At 39.4% G+C, this 26,307-nt stretch overlaps 1 protein-coding gene across 1 annotated transcript; it reads left to right on the forward strand.

Annotated features, from left to right (window-relative positions):
• The first annotated feature begins 4,768 nt into the window (after positions 1-4,768).
• On the forward strand, positions 4,769-26,197 carry LOC117291530 (next to BRCA1 gene 1 protein-like). The gene is made up of 18 exons (XM_033773308.1): positions 4,769-5,038; positions 6,163-6,222; positions 8,161-8,179; positions 10,954-11,102; positions 12,603-12,896; positions 13,231-13,351; positions 14,436-14,508; positions 15,103-15,291; positions 16,015-16,311; positions 17,051-17,186; positions 18,333-18,581; positions 19,433-19,673; positions 20,566-20,745; positions 21,219-21,355; positions 21,967-23,043; positions 23,924-24,075; positions 25,181-25,277; positions 25,596-26,197. Exons 1-18 carry the CDS (start codon positions 4,943-4,945, stop codon positions 25,788-25,790), a joined length of 3,762 nt encoding a protein of 1,253 aa, XP_033629199.1. The 5' UTR covers positions 4,769-4,942; the 3' UTR covers positions 25,791-26,197.
• Positions 26,198-26,307: the final 110 nt, after the last annotated feature.

Genomic DNA, 26,307 nt, shown 5'->3' on the forward strand with positions numbered 1-26,307 from the left:
CTTTGCTCGCCTAATAGTGCTGCCCATGGTAGCGAGACTAAACGTAGTTTAGCCTGAACATCTGACGTCGCACTTCGAGGCTCGTGAATAGCGCCAGAGAGTGGTCTGTGGCCTAGGTCACTCCCCATCCATAAATTATGCACATTTCACCTAAATTCGTTTTACATATAGATACATGCAAGTACAAGTGTACTATACATACACACATGTGGACACTGTACGCAGACGACCGAAATTAAGCTTTCCATATCTGTGTTTTGATTCGTCCGAGGTGATGTTTGTCAACATTACCTCCGGCCAATCAAAACAAAGCTATAGAAAGCTTTTGTCACTTCATGTTTATCCAATGAAATCACTGGTTCTAGAAAGCAAGTACCTGATGCGTTTATCCTTGCGGAAAAAGCAGGTGATCAGCTTTATGTGATCAGTGAAAACAGCAGAGGGCCTTGTTCCTTAAAGCAGTAGAAAAAAAGGGGGCGAACATTATATTTTTTGAAAACTGGAAATCTTACGTGATGCTATGAGTTACTATATGCAATGCGTAGAATATAATATTTATGTGTGCAGTATGTATAAATGTTACTATTTATTCACTATGTAAGGTTTAATGTACAGGGTAAGGAGATTTTAAGAGTGAAAGTTGACACAAAGTAAAAATGTTAGTGTAAATTGAGAAGAAAGATGTAAGTAAAGCGATATGCGGCCGTCAATACGTATTCGCTTTTTAGAGGAAAGTTTAGCTAATCAGCTTTTACAAAACCTGCCTTTTCAAGACTAGTTGAGCTTATCAGCGAAAATCAGTGGTTGCCACATCCTCCACGAGTCTCAGATTATATATGTACACAACATCACTAATGTAATTGGACGCCATGTTGAAACTCGCCCACGATACCACACTTAACAACGCGTGAGGGCCTACTGTATATATTTTTCGACGCAATTAATTTTCGAAAGAAGTACATGTATACAATGAACAAAGTTACTTTGTGGGCATAAACAAGCTTTATGAAAACAAGCTTTGTGAATGTTACTAAGACAACAACCTTTACATAATTCATAAAATACGTCACATTTTGTACAACCAATGTGATATATAAAGCGTTTTTGTTGGTTGCGAGATTCAAAATGGCCGCCACTTAAGTGTGACTAATTCACGGTCTTGTGCAGACGTATATAGGACCGGTCCGATTTCCAGTTGGTGATAGAGATCAATGAAGGTTATACAATAAAAAGGTGAGATTCACAAGGTCCTTTCTGAATATTTTTCACAGTTAATTACACTTTAGTAAAAGCAGTGGTTAATAATGATGTATTATATATTTTTGTGTCAAAAATAAAATACTATGCAAAGTACATAATTTTAAATAAAACATAAATAAAACAATTGTATCATAACCCTTTTAGATCATGATAATTATTAGTTTATCAAAAAATATTTAGTAAAAATTATTGATACCTGTGTAAAGGTGTGTTTACAAGTTATTATAAAAAAGAGCATTCTTGTACATAGATGAACAATTAATTCCACCCACAAATATTGGGAGTTGTAGGTATTATACAGTATTGGTAAAAGGATAAAAACACATTGTTTAGTAGTCTAAAAGTTTGCTGATTATGAAGTTCATACTAGGGTTTTTTCTGTGACAACCTAAAAAAACACATAAACGGCTGATTCCCGTCGCTAAAACCACAACAAAATAAAGACAATGTGTTAAAGTCACCTGGAAGTGGTATTTTTTCAAAATAAAGCTTTTGTCACTAATATATGTGTTTTGATGAGTGGAATGTGAATAAACAGTTAACTAAGGTTTTAAAAAATCCGTTCTTATGTTATTTACAAATTTAAGAGTAGACCCCGACCCGAGAGGGCGCTGTGCGTGACGTCAATCGAGGCAGACTTTGCCTGTAATGCGTAGAGTAAACACAATTGCAAAGTACATGTACGGACCAAGTCGTGAGTTTGTACGTTTAAAAAAAAAAAAACCGACCAGGTGTATTGCTGCTGAATGCAGAAAAACACTTTTTTGAAATGTACCAACTCACGACTTGGACGTACATGTACTTTGCACGTGTGTTTACTATACGCATTGCAGGCAAAGTCTGCCTCGATTGACGTCACAAAAGGGGTAGGCGGAGTCAGCCCCCAAACAACTTTATATATTTTTTAAACATATAAATCGGACAAACAATTACTAAAAAAATTGTTTTATTGTTCGAAAGCATATACTCTTATGTTTGAAAGAAAAAAAATTTATATTTCCAGGTGACTTTAAGGCCTATACCACGCTGACAATATAGTGGTTAAGCTGCACGTTACGCGAGCAAATACGTGAACGTGAACGTCAAATACGTGAAAGTGAACGTCAGAAAAAATCTCACGTTTTAATCATACGTGAAGTTACCATTTTCACGAGGTTCGTACGTGCAGACGTCAAACGTGTACATGAAATAAGCCAAAAGGGGTGACTTCACCAAGAAATTACATTTTTTATGTTCACGTTCACGTTTTTGCTCGCGTAGCATGCATCACCTCTCCAGTATTGTGCTTGGTTTTCTCACGACTTTCTCCTGACGTTGAAAACGGATTTTCACACTTTTGATATAGTATTTATAACACAAAAACTAACACTGTCTGCCATGTAACTATTTGACTATTTTGTCAGCTCACAAAATCATACCGCTATTGAGAAATGTTGATATTGGAAAAGTGGAATTTGTAATGCCCAAATTTCGGACGGGTGTTCACTTTCATGAATAGCCAATAAACTAGAGTTGCTTTTAAAATTTGTTTGCAGTGTCACATGTTTGGCGGGTAACAAGCTTCTTAGTGCTCATTATAGCAAACACGTAATTTTTTTAACTATTCATAAAATATTACGTAATAAATATCATCAACTGTATATCATTTCAATGCCTTATTAACTTTACACGGTGTGTTTTAAAAAATTCTTCTTGCCAAAGCAACTTTTTGTTAGGATTTTATATAAAAAAATATTGCAGAAGTTTTAATTGTTCACACAAAAGTCGTCAGAATAAAGACTTGTTTGTTTGTAGAATAAACGTCCGTTGTTGTTCTTTACAGCAGTTGACTGTTGTCCCGTGTGTAATTGTTTTATATGCGGGCCTGGTGTCGTAATTTTCTTTAAAGGCACTGGACACCATCGGTTATTATCTAGCATGACAACTGACTTGGTAACGAACAATGGAGAGCTGTTGATAGTATAAAACATTGTGAGAGAAACGGCTTCCTCTGAAGTAACGTAGTTTTTGAAAAGGGGGCAATTTCTCACTCAAATAATAAGACCTGAAGTATTATGCATTTAAAGCACACAAATTATTTTGTGCAACGAGGCATTATTCTCCCTAGCAACTTCGATGACCAATTGAGTCAAAACAGATTTGCTGTTTTATGTTTACTTAGTTGGGATACCAGTGAGAATACTGGCCTTTGTGTCCAGTGCCGTAGCGCGGGTGTCTGTAGTCGTCATTTTTGAAAAGTAGGCCTGTCTCTAATGCATCAAATTTAGAAAATCAGTGATCCATCATGTTCTGTTTGGTATCTATACTCGACGAATAAGGTACAATCAAGGGATTGTATATCAATAAAATAATATCCAATGCCATTAAATAGTAATAAAATGGCGGTAAAATTTAGAAAAACTCACAAAAATCCCAATTCTGGTGTTCAACAGCTGATTATGGCTACCCCATAAGTCAGCGACCGATGATTAGCATTTTAATCCCTCGGGAGGGCTATGAAGACATACATTGAATCCTAAAACAATGTTTTTGATTAGCCAAATTCCTAATTTAGATTCATTAGCGCGACCCTAAGTTTGGCCAACCAACGCCATCCTTCAGTGCAGGCTTTGATTTGAAGGTCATTAAAATACGTGACGTCACCAACGGTATGTTTCAGCCAATGGGAAGCAGCGCTTCGTACACAGAGGGCGCTAGTTATTTTCATCCACTTTATGAAGAGTTCTAAAACCTGGACACTCGAGTCGAGATCGTAGGCCTAACTCGCGAACTATCAAAACTTGTAATGGCTGGTTTGTGGTTTTTAACCTTGTTATTCCTTTTGTTCACAAACGTTGACTACTAATTTATATAGAGGGGGAAAAATGGCAGTGGATGCATCATGTGCTGAGTGCTCAAGCAAATTTCTTACTCCGAGTCCTCTATACATAATAATTAAATCCTCTTTTTTGTTTAATGCTGGTTGGTTCTGTTTTTGGTACCATTGTGTGTGCCCCCTCCCCCCACAATAATGTTAACGTATTGGCCCAGCCGTGACTTCGAGAAAGGGCCGACTTCGGACACGTCATTCTGATCATTCTGGGTGTGCGTTCGTTTAGCTTCCCTGGGTCGACCCCGGTGTGTGGTGGGTTTTTTTCCCCAGGACAAACGTGGGTAATTATCTGCACACGTATGTCCTGGGAAACCGCCACCAGGGAAGCTAAATGAACGCACCCACTGATCCACAGACATAAAGAACTCTGTTTGTGAATAGCGCCACCATACGGATGTACCTTTCTAAATCACTATTTGCGTTACATCATTTCTATTAATAGCCACAGTGCTGTACTCATGCGCGACATACGTTTTTACCTTTGTTTGTGTTAATTTTCAGCAACAAAGGCACATCAGATATTGCAAAAGGCAAGAAAAAGAGTAAATCGGTTTTAATATTGCTTCATGTGCAATTTTTGTTGTATGTGTAGCTCAAATTTTGTGAATAATACGATCTATGTTTTGAAGCGGATAAGGAAATTGTAACGGTAAATCGCCTCAATCACAACATTGCTCGCCATTTTGTAAACACCACCATAAGTGAAAGATCAGGAAAAAATTGACATCAACACCAAAAATATCAGTTTCTAATGGAAGACGGCTTCAAAAGACCCTAAAATCTTGCGTAATTTTTAAAGTATCGTCCACTATGGCGGACATTATGGCTGTGGAAGTGGAATTCGAGCGCCGAAGTGAAATATTCAGGCTTGAATACGCAACGAAATGGTTGGATTTGGAAGCAATGGTAAGAATTTTTTGTATTGATGACGACAATAGATTGTAACATTGTCATTGGTTTTAACTTGTTGTTTTCCTTTGTTCAGTATATGGTTTTCCGTCAGAAATTATGGTTTTTCATTTATTGAAATGTTGGGAGTGACGATGAATAATGTTATTGGTAGCTGTTTTTTGTTATATGGTGATGTAAATTGTAATTTTGTATTTCTTTTCATACATGTATGAATATGATGTTCTGCTGCAGATGTGTGTATGTGTTCAATGATTATTGTGATTTGTCATGTATTTTGTCCATGTGTTTATTGTAATTACTAATTGTGTTTATGTATATACTAATTAATGTAGGCTTACTGTATGAGTATGACAAAATGGCAATAACAAAATAGACTTATTCTCACTGCAAGGCAGGTCGTTTTGTTCAAATAATATTTTTTAAGGGTTTGAGGAAACTGAAGTTTCACAAAATATATTATTAGGGCCCTAATAACTTAATATAAAAAAAACACTTTGTTCAACAAGGGGCAGATATGATTTGTTTACTTTTGAACATGCAGCGTGTTTGTGACTCGGCACTTCAACTTCTGCCTGTCACCCTCCAAACACATACATGATGTTCAAGCATCTCACACAGGCGGCAATGTGTGTTTGAAATAAACATATTTGTCCATTTAATATAATGACGCATATTGTTTACATGGTTGTGTAAAGCAAGATAAAGGTCTGCATTCAAATGATAGTTGTATTTTATCATTGGATTTGGCTATATGTAACTCTAGTCATGCATGAATGAGTTCAATGCCAAGACAGAGTAAAAAACAACAGCTGGTACTTACAACTAGAACTTGGACAATAATCCCGTCCATATTTTGTTGGCTGCATGCTAAATATGAACCACTTTTTATTGTGAACCAACCAAAAGTTGTTGATAATTTTTATGAAAAATGTAAAATAGACAAAACAACTAAAAATTTGTCACAATTCTGAGTGTGTTTAGAATATTATTTTCAAATCATAGTTACATAAAAAACCCTTTTTTTTTTTAACAGGAAATATTAATGTTAAAATCATATTCATAAAACTTGTTTTTTTTTTTTTTTTTTTTTTTAATAATGCATTTTCTATTTCCTGCAGGTAAAATGTTATCTTGATGCTGATTTGGACATCACATACCTTGATGATGAGAGTGAAGAGGTAACTTTAAAACAATATTCGTCATATTAATTAATTATTGTTTGATAAATATTGTTTAAATAACGAGTTTCATAAGATTCTGAAATGAGCATAAGGGTTAACTAATGTAGGTCGCCATTGACAATGATTGGTATAACTTTGTTCCTGAAATATTTAAAACAAAAGGAACGTTCTACACAGTCTTAAAACAATGATTTATTTTAACTTATTCGTGTAGAATGGTTTTCTTTTTTAGGAACTGAAGTTTTGTAAAATGTGGTTATTAATTAACTACTGTTTGATTTTGCTACGTGCTAAAATTGATTTTAAGATAACTCAATCGCTAGCTTGGTGTGAAGTTACATCACAAATCACTATGGCAAATACAGGCTTTATGTTTGAGCTTCAAAAAAAGTAGCCTAGCGAACTTGTAAACTGTGCTTTTTACTTGCTACATTTAAGTAGTTTTATTAGCCTAAATTTGAAACGGTTTTACTTTATTGTCTGATGTTTCAATGGTAGCCATCACAACCAGTTTAAATGCAAAGTTGAGGAAATCAGGAGAGTCAGTGTACTGTGGAATAAGCCATGATAACAGTGAATTGTTAATCCATATTTTATATTGCATAACTGCATTATTGCATTGTTGTTCACTATCTTTGTGTGAGATTCACCAGATGTTCACTGCCATCAAATTCAATTCCTTTCATTCAAAACAGACAGCAGTAACAATCCGCCAATGTACCGTATGATATTTTTGATGGAGAGACTTTCTTTAGCCTGGTGTACACAGTACAATGTCTAGTAAACACCACTTCTCTTTCATTAAAATTGAGTTGTTTCCAACACTGGACTATCTAAGCCAGACCACTTTGAGGGAATTTTGACTAGTCCCTACTGTACGTGTGTTTTTTAAAAGCGGCAATGGCCGTCAGACCCTTGTTATCCGTTTAGAGACCAAAGCGGCCACAAGTGCATGTAGTTTTACCAGTACCAAAATACCTAAAATGGCCGCAAATGGCTGCAAGATTTACACTAAGAGGTCAAAGTAAAGGTCATGTCCAAATGTGAAATGTTCTGTTTATTGTTATTTCTGTGCACATTTTGTCTGACAAAATTTAATAACAAATATTAGCAATGTCTCGGGGCCAATTTGTTTAATGGTTTTTAATGCAGAAATGAATGGTCTCTAAAGGGTTAAGGGAGAACGCTGAGTTTATTTGTTCGTTGGGCCACTTTTCCCAAAAGCTTTTAGCAAGGCCTGTTCTTTGTTGTAATTTTCACCTGCCCCCAAACCTTTGCCATTGTAAAGACAGTTACAAGTCAGTCTGGTTAAGTCTTTTGTATTGGTGATCTTAAAGGCAGTGGACACTATTGGTAATTGTCAAAGACTAGCCTTCACAGTTGGTGGGTCTCAACATATGCATACAACAATGAACCTGTGAAAATTTGAGCTCAATCGGTCATAGAACTTGCGAGATATGAATGAAAGAAAAAAACATTCTTGTCACACGAAGGTGTGTGCGTTAAGATGGTTGATTTCGAGACCTCAAGTTCTAAATCTGAGGTCTCGAAATCAAATTCGTGGAAAATTACTTCTTTCTCGAAAACTACGGCACTTCAGAGGGTGCCGTTTCTAACAATGTTTTATACCATCAACCTCTCCCTATTACTCCTCACCAAGAAAGGTTTTGTGCTAATAGTTATTTTGAGTAATTACCAATAGTGTCCACTGCCTTTAAGAAAATAAACATTCGCGCCAATGTGGAAGGGGTTTTAAAGCAATCATGTGGAAAATCCTGACTAGGGTCAGGGTCAGGTTACATGTAGTTGTTGTCCAGACAAAGCCCCGAGGCAAGTTTATTTATTGCTCTGAGCACAATGAATTAACAGTCAGTTTTAGAATAAACTGTACTTATCAATGCTTATAATGGTTTGTTTCTCTTTCCTTATTTTCAGATCTCTCTGAATTCAGAAGGTAAGTGAACTTGTTTTTGTAAAATACAATGTAGAGTCTGTGTTGGGTGCGTTCCGTTGATCTGCGACCTCGATCCAAAAGGCCTTAAATTGTACATCATAACTTAAAACAAAAATTTATCTATTAAGCCAGGTTCATACTTCCTGCGAATGCGATTCGAATTTGACATGAATTTTCCGACTCTGTTTTCGCTGCGATATTCGCAAGAGAGTTGAGCACAACTCAACTGCTTTTGTGGCGTCAACATTCGTATCGCATTCGCACCGGGTTTTAGTCCATGTGTCTACATGTTTGCTCTGATTGCGCTTCTGCGCCTCCTGCCAGGTTAGTGTTGCCACTATCGAGGGACCACCCTATGTTTCGCTGGTTCAATCTCTGGAGCCAGTCTATAGTTGGTGATGTCCCAATTGTAACACTCACGTTGGGCTGTCCCAACTGTAACTTCAGCACTCAAGTTGGGCGTCCTTACTATTTAACACTCAAGCATGTCAAGTTGGAACCAGTTCCAAGTGTAGTTGGGATTATTCTAAAGTTGGGATTGAACATTATAGGACTACAATGTACGTATTGTAGAGATGTTTTTTTAAATAATGTTCTTAAGGCTTCACTTCGTGAACAAAGATTCCCAATACTTTCCCCCTTTGTTCAAATAGCTGGGAACCCAACTATAGCTGGGCTGTCCCAGCTACAATTTGTTTAAAAAAAAATAGCAAGTTGGGACGTCCCAACTGTATCACCCAAGTTGGGACAAGTTCCAACTACGGTTGGGATGATAATGTTGGGCTCGAACAATGACAAATGTAGGAGTATGTTTTTGTAGAGATGTTTTCTTTCGTTGTCCTCAAGGCTTCATTTAGTGAACAAAGAGTTTTCCCAGTTTATTCCCCTTTGTTCAAATAGCTGGTTCAGTCGTGTAAATGTAGGTTTTTTTTAATTATTATTATTAAGTATTATTATTAAGTATTATTTATACAGGGTAGCCCCATCAGTGTAAAAACACTGTTCTCCCCGGGGGCCCTGTAGAAAAAGCAATACACAGAACAAGAGATAAACAAATACACATATATAAAGAACAACCCCCACAAAATCAACAGCAGCACTCTATAGGCCTACCACCAGGTATTGTTGTTGTGATGAGTCATTTTTAGAGTTATGTGAAATGACTGGTACTATCTCTACAAATTTAACACATTTATTTGTTTTTTTGTTCAGTTGTTGATACTTTTAGGGGGAAAAAGGCCAATCAGAGAAAAACCTCTCTGAAGAGTTCTTAGCAAAAGAAAACAGTTTTTATATTTCAAGTCGACTGTTTTCATCGGACATTTAAAGAAGAATGTTGTTCTTTTGAGAACGTTATAGGCCTTTGTGCGCGAAAATAAAGCATTATGAAACCTTGAAATATGGTAAAGTAGCCCTGCCCTTTAGGAAAATGATTACATTTAATGACAACCGGCAACCAACATCATTGCGTGGCCTTGCAAAATTAGGTTCTATCTATTACAAATCTATGTGTTTCATAGAATGTGCATATAATAAGGGAAAACAAGTGGGGGGGGGGGCTTGGGGAGGGGCTTGGGGAGGGCATATTGGGAAGTTAATGACTCACCCTTTCCTTGTCATAACTTTTAGTTTTGAGATGTATGTATGTAATTGGCTTCAGTAGTTTTCAATGCACTAACAATTTGTTATTGCCAGTTTTAGTCTTTGAAAACAGTTTCATCCAATATGGTCAACATTTGTTTAGAGGAAATAGGCCCGAAATTACAAGAGATACAATTATTTTCGATGAGAATAAAGCCATCAAACAGTCGGGTTAAACTGGGCCAAAGGCAATGGGGGACTTTTAGTTGGTCCTTTTCACAGTAATGTGCGTGCTTAGACCCTACATTGTACGCGTGTAATGTTGAGCATGCGCGCACATGCTCAGAGTTGCAAAAAAAGGTCTGTTATGTCTGCTGCCACCGTCTTCTCAAAGGTCTCCTAAATTGTTATAAAATAACTATGGAATGTTACTACTGTAGGTTCCAGGGCAACATGGTCAGGTCATTAGGTTATCAGTTGAAATACAAACAGTACATTTGCGTAACCAGTTGTTGCCTGGCGTGGTGAAGTGGCAAATAGTTAACTGAAGTCTCGTAACCACTCTTTAGTCTGTCACAGGTAAATGAGTCACTCCCTAGTCAATGTCCGTTGTGTTGCAATGCCATAAATACAGACTACTCAAATACACTTGGTTCATTCCACAGGGGGCCTGCCCCACAATCTTCAAGTGCCTCCAGGGTGCTCCTTATAAAAACTCCTGATAGGTGTAGTGCTCTAAAAAAAAAGGGGGAAAGGAGAGACATGGCCCCTGGTGCCCCCACTACATGTAGCTAGAAAGCAATGCCTTGCCTGTGGCCCTCCAGCGAGTCCAGTGAGAAAAACAGACTTTGCCACTGATTTTGAAGTTGTGCGCTTTCTCTCCCCATAACTCATTACCAAGTAAGTTTTTATAGTAATAATTATTTTGAGTAATTACCAATAGTGTCCACTGCCTTTAACTAGTATTACATAGCCTTATTTATTGATTAGGTAAATTTCTACTGGAGCATTTCAAGGGCACCAAGGCAATGGCAAGGGTCAACGGAGGCAATCCGTGAAATATCAGGCCTGGGCCAGGCCTACTCATTTGTAAATTATTTAGTGTTCTGGTTTCATGAAGTATGGAAGTAAATCTAAGTTTTGAATTGATTTCAACGGAACTTAAATTTGTGAGAATTTGCTGACATTTGCAGAGGAACTGAATGAAGCAAAAAAGCTAGCAAGGAAGCAAAGAAATGTACTTGCGCTGAAGGCGACTCGGAGGATCTGTATCGGTCGTCCAACAGGGGGAAGTAGTCCCAGCCAGAACAAACCTGTGGAGGCATCTGACGCAGAGAAAAAGGTTAATTTATATATATGCTTCTATTATTATGTGGTCATTCTCTTGTTTATCAAATTCAACAGGATCGTTTGCCAAATTATGTGTGTAGCTTTGGCATGGTGTGGATGATAAGGTAAACTTGCTGGTACAGCCCAATATAGAATTTTTTTTTTTGGGGGGGGGGGAATCTGTTGGTTCGAGATATATCGCAGTCTCAACATTTCGAACAGTATCGCTACTTGCACAGATCCACCATCAGACCTGTATGCTTCGTTTTTTTTTAAATTGGACAAAGGCACCAAGGCATTTTCTCCTTGGTAAAGATTACATTTTTAATTTCTACTGGAGCATTTCGTGGGGCATCAAAAACAGTAACAAAGGGGCATGGAGGCAATCGCCTTTGTTGCCTCCGTGAAGTACAAGGCATGTTTGATGCTAGGAGTCCACTGGGCCAGCGCCAGTTGGTGCCAGTTTGCGCCAATGCAATTGACTGTGGCGCCTAGTGTCGCCAATAAGGTGCGGACATTAATTCGGCGCCACAGCGAGCCACTACGCACCAATCACATAATCTTTGGCACTCCTAGCATGAGTGTAGAGCATCTACTTCATGCTTCATAAACTTTGATTGTGCTAACATGTGTATATCTTATTGGATGAAAGTGTCATTACTACTGTCCCAGGACAATACTGAGTTATATAACACTCCTATTTACTGCTGTCCCCTAGTCGAGGCTCTACACGCAAATGGCTGACTCTGCTTGTCTGCTCCTCAGGCATTCTCCTGAAGACGAGCAGAGTATACTGGTCAAGACTTAAGCAGCGTGTTCTTCGCAGGAAGTTTTTATAACTAAATTAAATTCCGAAAAGTATTATGAGCTTGGCTGCTTCGCTTGCTTGTATATTAACAAAAAGGGGGCAATACTTGTGCCGACAAAAATAATAAGGTACTTCACTGGTAGTCATAAACTAATAGGCTTGTAGCTGCAGTGTGCCTATTAGCTGTGTACTACTGCCGAATAGCATACCACAGCAACAAGAGTCTTAGGAAAAGTAATGTGAAATAAGAGTCGAATGTAAAGCGATAGTTGGTTGTAAAAGCGATAACTGTTTAAGGGATAATATACATACACGGTTAGGTTGGTTTGCTGTGCTTGCTCGGTGGTTAATACGAAGTGCGAGAGAGAGTGCATGTGCAGTCAAGCTTTATATACCCGTGGGGTTGTAGAAACGCACATGAAAATAATGTATGAGGGCCGCCTGAGTGTATTTTACATGACAAAGGAAAATACAGTAAGGGCTGCTACAAGACCACACTGATTCTTTTGAGAACCAACACTTCTCCTAACTGTACCCACAAATTGACCTCATTATACATACCATGCAAGTATTTCATGTTGTAACCCACATGTTAACTTTATTACATACCCTATCATTTGTCAAGTTTTGTTATTACTTGTCCATAAATTGACAAATTGACAAATCTTATAAATGATAAGTCCTTCTCCCTTATCAATGGTTTAGGTGTCATCTGAAAAGCCAACTTTGAAATCACCAACCTTGTCACCGAAACCTCGTACATCACCTGGCAGAAAGAGCAGCTCTTACTACAACGAGCTGATGGCCACTGCTGGTAAACTGCGATCGTCTTGCAAACAACAGTTAACTGGCGCTCTGCCCCAGTCCGCGGTGAAAGCAGAGCCACCAGCTAAGACTGGGTCGTCGGTGGATGCTACAAAGGTTGAATATCAGACTGCATCATTAAATATAGAGAAAACAGCGGAGGCTTCCGGTGTGGAGATGGCCATCCCAGAAGAGGTAGTTAGTGTGTGGACTTCTTGTTTTTAAATGAAGCTTTTTAGCATAAAATTGGTTTTCTGTTAGGTTGTCTGTTTTTTTATCAAACCCACGAATCTTGCAATTCTAGAGCAGTGTCCTACCGACTAGACTACCGAAATTGCCCGGTAGCTAGCTCTAGGAGGTTCGAATCATTTGTTTCGGCAGCAGGTACCGCAAGTAATATGGGAGTAATATGTCTGTGAAATTTGTACACAGGACTCTAGGAAAGTACTGAGTATACAGTGCTAACACATATCGGTGTATGGGTAAAAACAAAAATTAATAATCTAAATATTGTTGTGACTGTTTTTAGCTGGTTGAACAAGTCGTGCGTGGAGTCTTACAAGGATTGGATGGGGCCGTCGTTGAGGCTATAAGTCGCAAGAACTCTACTGATGTCCCTAAGGAAGATCAAGACAAAAGCAAGATCAATAGTAAGCTAACAAATGTTTTTCCTTTCTTGATGACCATCATCTGCTTGAATCTTATTTATTTAAATTTTAGGTTGAAAAAAGACAAATTAACTGAACCAACGACCACTGGATTAAAGTAACAGCCCTATGTTTTGGCGGTCTCGCTATTTTGTAAATATTTTAGTTTATTGGATGCCAAATACATATAGAAGCCATTCAACCTTCAAAGGAACAAGAAGCCTTGGATTGGTCGCGTTTTAAGCCGTTGGTTATGAAATGCATATGGTTAGAAAGATATCTATTTTAAAGGTAGAATATAATGATCCACACAAACATGCAACCCAATCAAAGTAGTTTTAAGTAATCCCCAGCCGTGTTGCACGAAAATTTAAAACTAGAGACATTTTGCCTCCATGTATTATGACCTATTACATGTTGTATTGCTGATGTGAAGTAAGCTTGGGCGATATCACGATATTATCGAATATCGCGATATTAATGTGGACACGATTTCGATATCGGATGGATTTGGTTTTAATCGAAATATCGGTGTATCGCGATATATCGCGATCGATATATTGATTAAATATCGCGATGTATTTGCTAGCTGAGACATCTTGCACCCCATAGGTTTGGAGTAAAACCAGAAGAATAGGTCATTAGAACACCTCTCTTATGCTAGGACTGTCTCTTCTACAACTTTCACTTGGAGTTTTAAGACTGATGATGTCAAATTTCATTAATCGCGATTATATCGAATATCGTGATATATTGTCGGCGATATATCGTGAATAAAATAAATCGATATCGCCCAAGCTTAATGTGAAGGAACTTGTCTCAGATCTTATAGATCTTGTAAATCAGCCGTCGATTTCACAAAGAGTTAGGACTTGTCTTATATCGAGTTAGGACGAGTAACTCTTCCTAACTTAGGATTAATCTTAAGGTCTGCATGCTACAGTGCAGGGTTGGGACTCGTCCTAGGTCCTAAGATTAGTCTTAAGTTAAGAAGAGTTTTGTGAAATCGACGGCTGGTCTTATAGATATAAGGGCTTTATAAGAGACCACTATTATTATTATATTTTTTTGTACTTCTCCCTCCCAGAATCTTTTTGTCACCTTGGAATCACCTGTGACAATTGCAACAACACCATCATTGGTGTCCGTTATAAGTGCGGGTGAGTAATTAGTGACTTGTATAGGCAAATCAAGATATTTTGTGAAATTGCTGACGACTTTATAAAATAGGCTAAGGGGTCACACACTAATGGAAAACAAATTTATGCTAAAATTACTTAAATAAACAAAATGGATAAATTATACTTATTATATTTTCATGTATTTTCAAACAGCACTATTGTATAAATACTATAATTGCTTCTCTATAAGGGTATAAATGTGTATCTGCGAGGGTAGAGGTTGATATTGTGTATGAAATAGCCTTCTGAGCGCACGGCAGCTCGGGCTGTACACTCCTAAGGGAGCTGAGAAAGATTAAAGAAATGGTATTGGCCCAATGACCAGCCGTCGATTTCACGAAACTCTTCCTAACTTAGGATTAATCTTAGGACGCAGCACGGGTTCAGTTCCGCATCCAAATACGTAGGACGCATTGAACCCATCCTAAGTTAGGACGGGTTACTCGTCCTAACTTGAGTTAGGATTAATCCTAGCGTTTCGTGAAATCGGCCATTCTTGCCATAGGATAGTGGATGTTTGAGCTTACCTATTAGCAAGTTGGCCTAAGTTAAACCCAGTGGTTTTGTTTTCAGACATTGCATTGACTACGATCTGTGTGAGACGTGTGAAGCAGTAGAGTTGATTCACAACCCAAGTCATGTTTTCCTGAAGTTGCGTCAACCAGCCATCCCTGGCCTAAGCTTCAAGCCAGATGGTCGGGTTGCCCCTCTGTTAAGACGACCAATCTACGCGGATGAAAACACGCCTATCGGCAGTTTCGGGTGAGCAGTGTTCTCTTAAAGGGATTGGATACTTTTTGTATGACCCGAAACACAAATGTCCACATATTTACTTTAAACTCACACGGTTTAAAGATATTGATAGTAGAAAGCTTCCCATAAAGTATTACTTGCTGAGGTGCTGTAGTTTTTTAGAAATGAGTAAAACGATTTCGCAAAAGTCATTATAGCACAGCCAACAGATTTATGCGTCTCTCCCGAAAACTTTGCTCTGTTATTTTTTTCTTGTTTTTCTCTAAAACTTGACGACTAATGAGGCTGAAACTTCTATTACACACATCTTTATTTACTGTGAGTAGGGATTTATGTCCTGGCCAAAACCCTGTATTTTCTACTACTTATATCTCAATTTCGCCCTGTCAGTGCAAAAGCGTAGTTTTACAAAAACGTTGTCTATCGCATGATAAATGCTCCATCCAAAAAATTATATCTTGGCGCCACAATTATTTTGAGTAATTACCATCAGTGTCCAGTGCCTTTAAGCAATTTCATTCGGACGGGTCTGTGTTGTGTGAAAATATCCACAGACACTTTGCTCAGTTGGAATTTGAACTCATGACCTTTGCCATTCTGAATCAGATGTCTTACCATCGAGGCTTGCCCTTTAGCTAGAGGCAGTTAAAATCCTATATTTTAGCAGCAGGTATCGCAAAAGGTTTGGAATTAACAGAACACTTGAGTATGATTTTTTTTTCATGGCAACAGAAACAGAACCCTGGAAGAGAAATTGGCTCGCAAGAAAATGAAGGCTGAGCTGAAACGAAAACACAAAGAGGAGAAGCGTCGCTTCCGAGAGGAGACCCGCCACACTATCTCGCTTACAAAGAGAGAGCGTCTGGAACGCATGGCGGAGAAACAAGTGGAACAGATACTACAAGCAGCTCATGTGATTGGACCCCCTAAGACAGACAGGGTGACACAACCCCAGGGGGAGACGGTGATAGAGACAGTGGGTAAAGAAGGAGAGAAGAGCCCCATGATGGAGAGCATTAAGCTGCTGATGTAAGTACAAACACTGAGGTGGAGTTTCGTTTACCAGTTTGCTTGGGAGGACACAATAATGTACGCAAATAACTTGTACGCAACACGTAGTTGTCGTTTTATAAACTAGTTAATAAAACATTCTTTCATAAATTCATTTTCAAGACTTTTGTTGACAATTATCAACACCTACTGGTATTCATTACATAATTGTAGACCTTTGACCCTCTTACCATTCTCCTGAAGACTTGAAGAAGATCAGAGCATACTGATCCAAACGTTGAGTCGTTAACCACCGGTTCTTTTCAGAACACTACTCAAAAAGAGATTTCCACATGGTGTTACCGCAAATCTCTCTTAGTTGCACCTATACTTCCACCATGCAAAGTTTCAAATCCTACAAACCTTACCTTTGGATGGGACGTTGGTCCCATGTGTTGTGTAACGCATGTAAAAGAACCCAGTGCACGTATCGAAAAGAGAAGGGGGTTCGCCCCGGTGTTCCTGGCTGTGGCTGCTGTATGCGCTGTAGCACCTTGTAAACCCTTATAAGGTGCTTCATGTATAAGTCTCAGAATTCATCACTTCAATCTTATCTTTCTGAAAGTTTGTATATACTCAGAGTCTTGAGTACCTTGTTTGGTACATACGTGCGCTATATAATACCTCGATATTATAATTATTATTGTTAAATAAGAAGTTGTATCTCTAGTTTTTAATCATGACTTCAAGCTTTGTTTTCATAATTTTGTGACTCTAGGCGCAAGCGGATGGATGCTGAGTTTGTACGGGATGGTAACCTTCCGGATGATACCAAGATGCAGCCTGGCACCATGTTCGTGAAGAGTTGGTTAATGAAAAACACTGGACCCGTCAGTTGGAGTGAAGACACAAAGGTATTAAGTGTACAGACATTTCTATCACAATATCACAGTCTGAGTTTTGCCAACAGAGGTCGGAAAACTACGGAAAGCCATCAATGCAGAACAAAAACAGATGGGCACAGTTTGTAACAATGTCACACAACTGTTCAAAAATAGTGTTGAATTCGTTGGAAACAACGCAACCAATCTCGTGGGGTATTTTATTTGATTGAAAGTTTGCAGACATTTTTGAATTTGGTCAGAATATCTGATTACACATTTGAATGTTTAACTCACATTCGGCCGTCCATGCCAACCGTTGCGGTTCATTTACCAACATTGGAAAGGTCTATATGGAGAACGTTTCTTAAAGGAAAGGTATACCTTTTGTAGTCACTCTCAAAGCTAAAGATGCTATATGTCAGATGTTTGGCCCCCAAAAAAATTAGAACATTTTTTTGAGTGAATGGTATTTCAAAGAGTATCACCCACTCGAACGAAAACAAGTTTAACTTTTACTTTTAATGGTCTGGAACATGACAACAATTTTAAACGATTCTTATAAAGCACATAAGAATTGGTCACATGATATATTGTTGGGATCCCGACAAAAACTAATTTTGAGCACTTTTATTTTACTGTTACTCATAATTGGCGGATTTTTCAAGCAATGGCTCAAATGAAAGCTTGTAACTTTCTCCACCATGAAAATACCTATTGAATTTTAAATCAAAATTTTGGGGTCAAATCGGCCAAACATCTGACAATAGCATCTTGAATGGCAAAAACAACTTAACAAGCACAGCAGCTTTTGATATTATAAAGCATTTTGAGAATCATTTCTCTTTGACGTAATGTGGTTGTAGAAAAAGAAACGTTTCTCAGATTGTGTTCGCCAGATACGGATTAATTGTCCGGCGTAGATATAGGTGTCCAAAAAAAATTCACATGTTAGTGTTTCATGAATTGTAGACATCTACATTTATACAGGATTAAATCAATCGAACCATTCCAAAAACCAAAGGTATACTTTCCCTTCAAAGTAACTTGAAACAAAATATTAACAAAATTGATTCAGAAGAAACAAAATTCCACAACTGGAGGCAGTATTCAATTTATTGTCTACTTGAATAAACTGAATGTACTTTATCCTTTCAATTGTTATTTTCCTTCGCCCAGCTGAAGTTTTTGTGGGGCAGCATGCATGGGATGACTCAAGAGCCAGTCACCGTGCCCCACCTTGCCCCTGGTGAAGAGGGACTCGTGTGTGTGGAGTATGTCGCACCGTCGTCCCCAGGGCAGTACCAGAGCCACTGGCGTCTTGCTCAGGACGGGGAACACTTTGGTCACCGTGTGTGGTGTAGTATTACTGTGTGCACGACGGAGGATTGTAAAGTCGGGAGTGATGACTACTCCACTGAAAACCAGGTTTGCATTGGTTTTTTTTATACAAATATTTTTTTAAAGGACCAATGGTTTAATTGCCTGATGGTTCGACCCTAGCAGAGTCTTTCGCGAAGGCTTATATCTTTAACATAAAATCTCAAAAATTCATATATTAGTCCTGGTTGTGAAAGCCAAGTATTGTCAGGAACGCAAACGCAATCACTGTAATAGACAATTATCCCATGGAGAGAAGACGAAGGACGTTTAAGCTTTAGATGTGGGAGGAAAACCCCAGATAATTACTCCAGTGAACTCCCGAGCCATTCGGTGGGGACTAAAAACCAAATCCACATAGTGCCCCCAACGGGACTCAAACCAGGGTCCTAGAGGTGGAAGTTGGGGAAAGAAACCTGCTATATGCCAACCCAACAGCTCTCTATATAACAAAAACCAAGAGCTACACTTAATGTAGTTAAAGACACTGGACACTATTAGTAATTGTCAAAGACCAGTCTTCTCAGCTTGCTGTATCTCAACTTATGCATAAAATAACAAACCTGTGAAAATCTGAGCTAAATTGGTCGTCGAAGCTGCGAGATAATAATGAAAGAAAAAAACACCCTTGTCACACGAAGTTGTGATGATTGATTTTGAGACCTCAAATTCTAAATCTGAGGTCTCGAAATCAAACTCGTGGAAAAATACTTCTTTCTTAAAAACCTTGTTACTTCAGAGGGAGCCGTTTCTCACAATGTTTTATACCATCAACAGCTCCCCATCACTCGTTACCAAGTAAGGTTTTATGCTAATAATTATGTTTGAGTTATTACCAATAGTGTCCACTGCCTTTAAGTTTAAATTGGTTTTTATTTTTTATTCATCTCCCCCATCAGAATAATGAGTCTGCCACTCAAGAGGCCTCTTCTAATGCTGTAGCCCATCTACAGACTGAGCAACAGGACCCATCCATTCCCATGCGGGTGAGCTCCTCCACTGACATGCTGACTGCCCAAGATGTGCTGTCGTTTGAGATGCTGAAGATTTCTGAGAACACCCAGGCTGAGAGAGAGATGGAGTCTGAGGTGGGGACCTTGACCCATCAGACCACCCCTACGCCACACAACACTCCGTTAGGTATGTGCTTGAGATTTAACCCCTACACAACACTCCGTTAGGTATGTGCTTGAGATTTAACCCCTACACAACACTCCGTTGAGATTTAACCCCTACACAACACTCCAGTAGGTATGTGCTCGAGATTTAACCCCTACACAGCACTCCACTAGGTGTGTGCTCGTGTTTTAACCCCTACACAACACTGCATTAGGTATGTGCTCGAGATTTAACCCCTACACATAACTCCACTAGGTATGTGCTCAAGATTTTACCCCTACACAACACCCCAATAGGTATGTGCTCAAATTGAACCCTTTTGCCACCCAACACCCCAAGTGTTAAACATTATACACCTGGCTAGTGTTAACAGCGAGCCCTTGTAACCAGTGTTGTGCAACGGTAGGCAGTGCTGGGCATGCTCGCCAAGGAATCACAATTTTTGCTGAGCACTCTAATTTCCGCAAGAATTAATCCAAATATTGTCCACTGTGCCTTGGTCTGAGACACAGCTTATGATATGGAGTATCAAATGTCACAGAGAAAGAACACAGTCAAAAGGCCATTCAACTTATTGCATGTTCCCATAACATGAACAGTTTGTAAATCTGGCATCAAGCCTAAAGCTTGCTATTGCGCTATAAGGAACCCGTAAATAACATGAACCATCGTGTTGATCCACTCGTCCTCTGGGACCTTTGATTTATTGCCCACCACCAAAGTTGGTGTAGCTACAACCCTGCTTGTAACATACATGTAGACTTTGTGTTGTACTTCCAACTGTATGACATCCAGCTAAACAGTTTTTACTTAGATATCTGCTCAGATCCTGATGACACAAGTCACCTTGACGGGTTATCTTGCTCATCATGTCCTTATGTCTAGTAAACATTTCCCTCATTACTGCTCTCAGGTGTTACTCCCTGCATCTCACCAGTTAGAGAGCTAGACGCTAACATCTTAAGCAGACACATGTCACAGCACAGCAATGTGGAGATAATTGAGATGCTGTCTGAGGAATCGGATGAGAATGGAGCAAATCTTGATGTCTTGGAAGATCAAGAAACAGACAGCTTCAAGGAGACCCAAGATGGTAAGGAGACTCATGTATACAATTAAAGAGAATGTTAAGATCAGTGATCAAATGACAAATGGAAATGAGATTTTACAGGGCGAAGTATATCTTTGGTTTTTGGAACCGTTTATCCTATGTAATGTAGATTTAATTTAAAAAGGTGGTTGCGTTTTTTAGATATTGCTGTAAATTCAAAGCGGTCATGTCAACCCAAGAAGAATAACCACCAAAAGGAAAACACAATCTGAGAAGTGTTACCGTGGTAAGTCTTCTCAGATCAAAACATAGTTTGCCTTTGAAACTTTGAAATCGTGAAAAACTGTCCCAAATTTACCCAGAAATGATCTTATATAAGTAACCAATATTTTCACGTGAGGCGATTTCGCCATGGAAGGGCCAGGCTAGAGAGAGATAGACAAATGGATGTTTTATGGAGAGGGTTAAGCCAACAGGTGGACTACATGTAATCTTTATTTTCTGGTCTTTCTTAGATAATGTTGAGACGTTGAGCAACAGTGATGTCTCAGATGATCTCTTGGATGACTTTGAGGTGGTCCCGTTGCCAGATTGCTTCGATCCAAGCAAACCTCTCAACTTGGAAAGGAAAAGCTCCGTCACTGGAACACAGGTACGTATAATAACACAAAAAATTGCAGTTGAAATTTTCTTGTCAAAATATATTGTTTAAGCATCTGCTATGGCTAGAATGCCAAACAGTACTATTTTTTCAATTTGGTGCAGCCACCCTGCCACAACCGTAGACAAAGTTTTCTTGAGGTTTTTTTATAGAAAAATCAGTGCTTACCAAACCAGCTATACACTTTATGAGTTCAGGCTTAAAGATTTTATCAGAGTGAATGATTTTTATAGATATGAGATTATACTCGGCCAAATGGACTGTGCGAGTATTCAAACACTTTGGGATCACCTTGTGCTAACAGACATTTCTTTTGGGACCAAGTCGGCTACGGTTTCTTTCCCTGCCTGTCACATCTGGAGACCCAAGTTGGAATCCAACCCTGCGTGTGGATCAGTTGTTCAGTCCCTACCTCATTCCCTGTTGGGAGTTTTCCTCCTGCGCTTAAACTAAACAGTTCATTTCCTTTCCATACTATTATTGCCAGTTATTGTGCTGTGGGATGTGTATTAATGAAATAAATAAATAAACAAAACAATACATGATGAAGAAGTGTCAATTCAAATTGTATTTGTTTTTCCTTCTCCTTTATATTTTTTCAGACGTTCTTGTCTCTGCTGGAACCCACGCCATACATTTCCAAGCAGGATGTCAGTGTATCGGCAGTGATGTCTTCGAGCACCGTTGGCACTGACGTGTCAACTCTTTCCTCAATCACGCACAGCGAGTGTCAGACCTTAAACCAGCAGTGTGATGCTGCCAGTTCAGTGAGTCCCAACTCTACCACTGTTGGAACCGACGTGGTCGCCCTGTCTTCTACTTCACACTGCGAGGTGCAGACAGATTCCTCTATGAGCTCCTCAGTCTCGGTTGCGTCAGGAGACGAATCTTTTGTTCATGTGAACAACTCCAAGATGCAGAAGACATCTCTGAGTCCGACTCAAAAAGACGCTGCAGTCACAGCCGTAGCGAGCTCTAGATGTGTGGCTACCAACGCCGGGTCATTCCTAAACATCGCCAGCTCAGTGACCCAGACGGAGTCGTACGCATCTCATGATGCTGCGACCGCAACCGCCATACCGGTAACCGTAGCGGTGGCAACCAGTGTAGACGCACTGTTCAATATGGCGCACACCGAAGCTCAGACGCTGTCATGCCGACGTGACGCCACCACGCACGCCGCACCTTCGTCCTCAACCATCTCAACAGATGTTGATGCTCTCTTCACAACATCCCAATCCGAGGCGCAAACAATTTCCAACACCCAGGATGCGACAACTATCACAGTCACACCTTCCTCGACGACAGTAGCCACCAACGTTGATGCGCTGTTCAATATCGGCCACACCCACTCTCAGACCACGCCTAGAACCCTCAGGGATGTAACGACCACAGCTCAACCACCATCTGTCTCCGTAGCTACAGATATCGATCAGCTGTTTGCAACATCCCGCACCGAGGTCCACACAGAGCCGTTGATTCCAAGCCAGGCACCCAGTCCACTGCAGATTGTTAACCCTACTGTGACCCTTGACACGCACATGAGGTCACCCGCTGACCAATCAGATGGAAGGATGCTCATCCGTGATTTCCAAGAAATTGCGTACCAGCCACCGAAGATTGTGGACATCACTAGTCCAGATGACACAAATGTAGACGCACCAGATGTAGTAAACCAGGTTAGTCTTAGGCTACGCCCAAATTAGTGGTTACAGCTACAGCTGTGGCTATACTTCTGCGCCATCATGGGTTGAAATGTAGTACATCCTTAGCAACACCTCTAGCAACAGACATAGGCGTAGCTTTAGTCGCCGATTAAAATACAGTATTATTTTGTCTGGCTTAAAGGTAGCGTCATACTTTTGAATGACCCTCAAAAATGTGTGTAATTCTTTTCCAAAGTCTACTTGTTGTAAAGATGGTAATGGTGGTAAACATTCTGTAAAACGATTTTAGCTGAAGTGCCCCCCCCCCTCCTCCCCCACCGCTGATTAGAAGTCAATAAAAGTAGGCACAAATTTGAATTTCTAAAGATCACCTAAATTCTGTGGTTGTGAATTGTGCAGCCATAGATGGAGTTGGTACCCACTGTAGCCTTGCTAAATGTGAATGGATTTGGTGTTCTTGATGAAAATACAGTTTTTTCCTTGTTTCTTTTTTTAATATGAGGTCACTGTATTAAACTCAAACTTTCTCAGATGAATTTTATTGTATCTTCCTTGATAATTTCGCCTTTATGTAAATATTGACAACAAACAAACAAAGACCCTGCCTTTATGTACCTTGGAAGCTTTGTAGGCTTGCTGTTTCAGTTTACGATGGGGTAAATTATTTAGGCACGTCTTTCAGTGGCCCCTGATTTTCATTTCAGTGGGCTTCAAGCTTTTTCTTTGATGCTGTCCTGGCATTTACAGTGCTGGGGAAAACCATCTTTCTCAATTTCACCTCTATGTACAGTGTTAACCTATTCTCCAGCAGTAAAATAATTAACTTGATAGAGACAAAACCAACAAGGGAAAAACACACAATTGAAGAGTATTTTTGGATATCTTCTTGAAGGCAATTGGTGAGCGAGACCACGAGGTGTTTCATGATGCTGTGGAGCCAACGGGTGGAGATGAGCCAAGGGTAGCTGGTGAAGCCACAGAGAATGAAAATGCACCAGCCGCCGATCAGAACGCAGAAGATCAAGATCCTATGGAAGTTCTTGGGTATGTAGACTCGACCCAACCATTTGTTAAATTAATTCATGGCTTAAAAGTAGGGTTATATATTGGTAAATACCATAGAAATAATATCCCGGAGAACGCTGAGGTTGACTGCCCTCTGTGTTGTCTGTGAACGTGGCGTTTCATTACTACGGGAAATGCGTGTATGGCAAAAATGATCATCGCGTGAAACGCGTGTATGGCAAAATGGCATCGCACACAGATCGTTTCTACAAGTTTTCATTGGTCATTGTTCATGATAAAATAAAATAATACTAAAATAATAAAATACTTCAGGCCAGAAGCTTTTTAATCCTGGAAGCACACTATTTTGTACAACAAGGGTGTTTTTTCTTTCATCATTTCATGCAACTTCAATGACCAGTTGAGTCCAAATGTTCACAGTATTGTTATTTTATGCATATGTTGGGATACACGAGGGATGGATTTCACGAAGAGTTAGGACTAGTCTTATCTCGAGTTAGGACGAGTTACTCGTCCTAACTTAGGACTAGCTGTACGTTTTTGATATCTCTTAGGACTACATGTAGTCCTAAGTTAGGACTAGTCCTATCTTTTTGTGAAATCGACCCCAGGTGAGAAGACTGGTTTTTGACAATTACCAAAGGTGTCCAGGGGTGGATTTCACAAAGGTAGTCCTAACTTGGGACTAGTCCTAGGCAATGCTAAGAGATAGGACCAGTCCTAAGTTAGGATGAGTTACTGGTCCTAACTTAGGACTGGTCCTATCTCTTAGCATTGCCTAGGACTAGTCCTAAGTTACTGGTCCTAACTTAGGACTGGTCCTATCTCTTAGCATTGCCTAGGACTAGTCCTAAGTTACTGGTCCTAACTTAGGACTGGTCCTATCTCTTAGCATTGCCTAGGACTAGTCCTAAGTTAGGACTACCTCTGTGAAATCCAACCCAGTGCCTTTAAAGCCGACACCATGTGTACTTGTAGGTCATTCCTTGTACTTTGTTCTGAAAATACAGAGACAGTTTTTTTTGCTGTTATCTCAAAAAAATAGACACTGTGTTCTGCTGAAACTATTTGTACTTTTGACACAGTGACCGATATTTGAATGTTCTGATTTGGTTGATAACAGCTACACTGCTCAGAAGGCAATGGAACTCGCTGGTGGGTTTGTGAAGCAGGCCTTTGGTCAAGCTGCAATGTCAGTCAACGCCCTTCTTAATCCGCAGGTAAGTTGTAAGGGGCCGTTCACAATAATCAAAATTTGAACCCCTTCTATTTTTGATAAGTGCACTTGGTTATTTTACATGCGTTTACACACGGGACCAACAGCTTTACGTCCCATAATAGTTTTGTGTTTTGCTTAAGTGTCACAGCTGGGGATTTGAACCCAAACTCTGCTGATCAAAAAACCAGAAATTGAATTGGGTGCTCTGAACCGCCTCGGCCACGACACTTCCACGACTTTCTCCTTTAGTAGAGTTTGGCGTTTGTGAAGTTTATTCAATAAATAGTGATTAAATTTTTATTTCTATACCATTTCCTAGCCCCTTCCTGAGCAAGCGGAATGGCCGGCACATTCTAGTCATCTGTTATCAGCAGAGGACCAGCTGGTGGAGATGGGATTCGGTAATCGCCAACACAACAAGGAACTCCTGAAGAAACACAACGGCAGCATCTCAAACTGTGTACAGGAGCTTCTACAACAGCAAGATGACACCTGGCACGCTGCCAGGCATTAGGGACCAATCAATCTGTCCGGTTAGTATCACATGATAGCAAATAGCCAATTAGAATCATTGTTACTTGAAATAATTAAGCTTACAGAATGTACAGGAACTCCAGACATTAGGACCAATCTGTCTGTCTGGTCAGTATCACATGATAGCAAACAGCCAATTAGAATCATTGTTACTTGAAATAATTAAGCTTACAGAATGTACAGGAACTCCAGACATTAGGACCAATCTGTCTGTCTGGTCAGTATCACATGATAGCAAACAGCCAATTAGAATCATTGTTACTTGAAATAATTAAGCTTACAGAATGTACAGGAACTCCAGACATTAGGACCAATCTGTCTGTCTGGTCAGTATCACATGATAGCAAACAGCCAATTAGAATCATTGTTACTTGAAATAATTAAGCTTACAGAATGTACAGGAACTCCAGACATTAGCACCTATCAATCTGTCTGGTCAGTATCACATGATAGCAAACAGCCTTTTAGAATCATTGTTACTTGAAATAATTAAGCTT

The sequence above is a fragment of the Asterias rubens genome, chromosome 6, assembly GCF_902459465.1.
Source record: "Asterias rubens chromosome 6, eAstRub1.3, whole genome shotgun sequence".
NCBI classification, from domain to species: domain Eukaryota; kingdom Metazoa; phylum Echinodermata; class Asteroidea; order Forcipulatida; family Asteriidae; genus Asterias; species Asterias rubens.

Bases quoted from the DNA above. Each gene is read 5' to 3' on its own strand.
- LOC117291530 (XM_033773308.1), top strand. From the start codon at position 4,943: ATGGCGGACATTATGGCTGTGGAAGTGGAATTCGAGCGCCGAAGTGAA. The intron at 11,103-12,602 runs GTTAATTTATAT...TCAATGGTTTAG, and splicing joins CATCTGACGCAGAGAAAAAG to GTGTCATCTGAAAAGCCAAC. The intron at 18,582-19,432 runs GTTTGCATTGGT...CTCCCCCATCAG, and splicing joins ACTACTCCACTGAAAACCAG to AATAATGAGTCTGCCACTCA.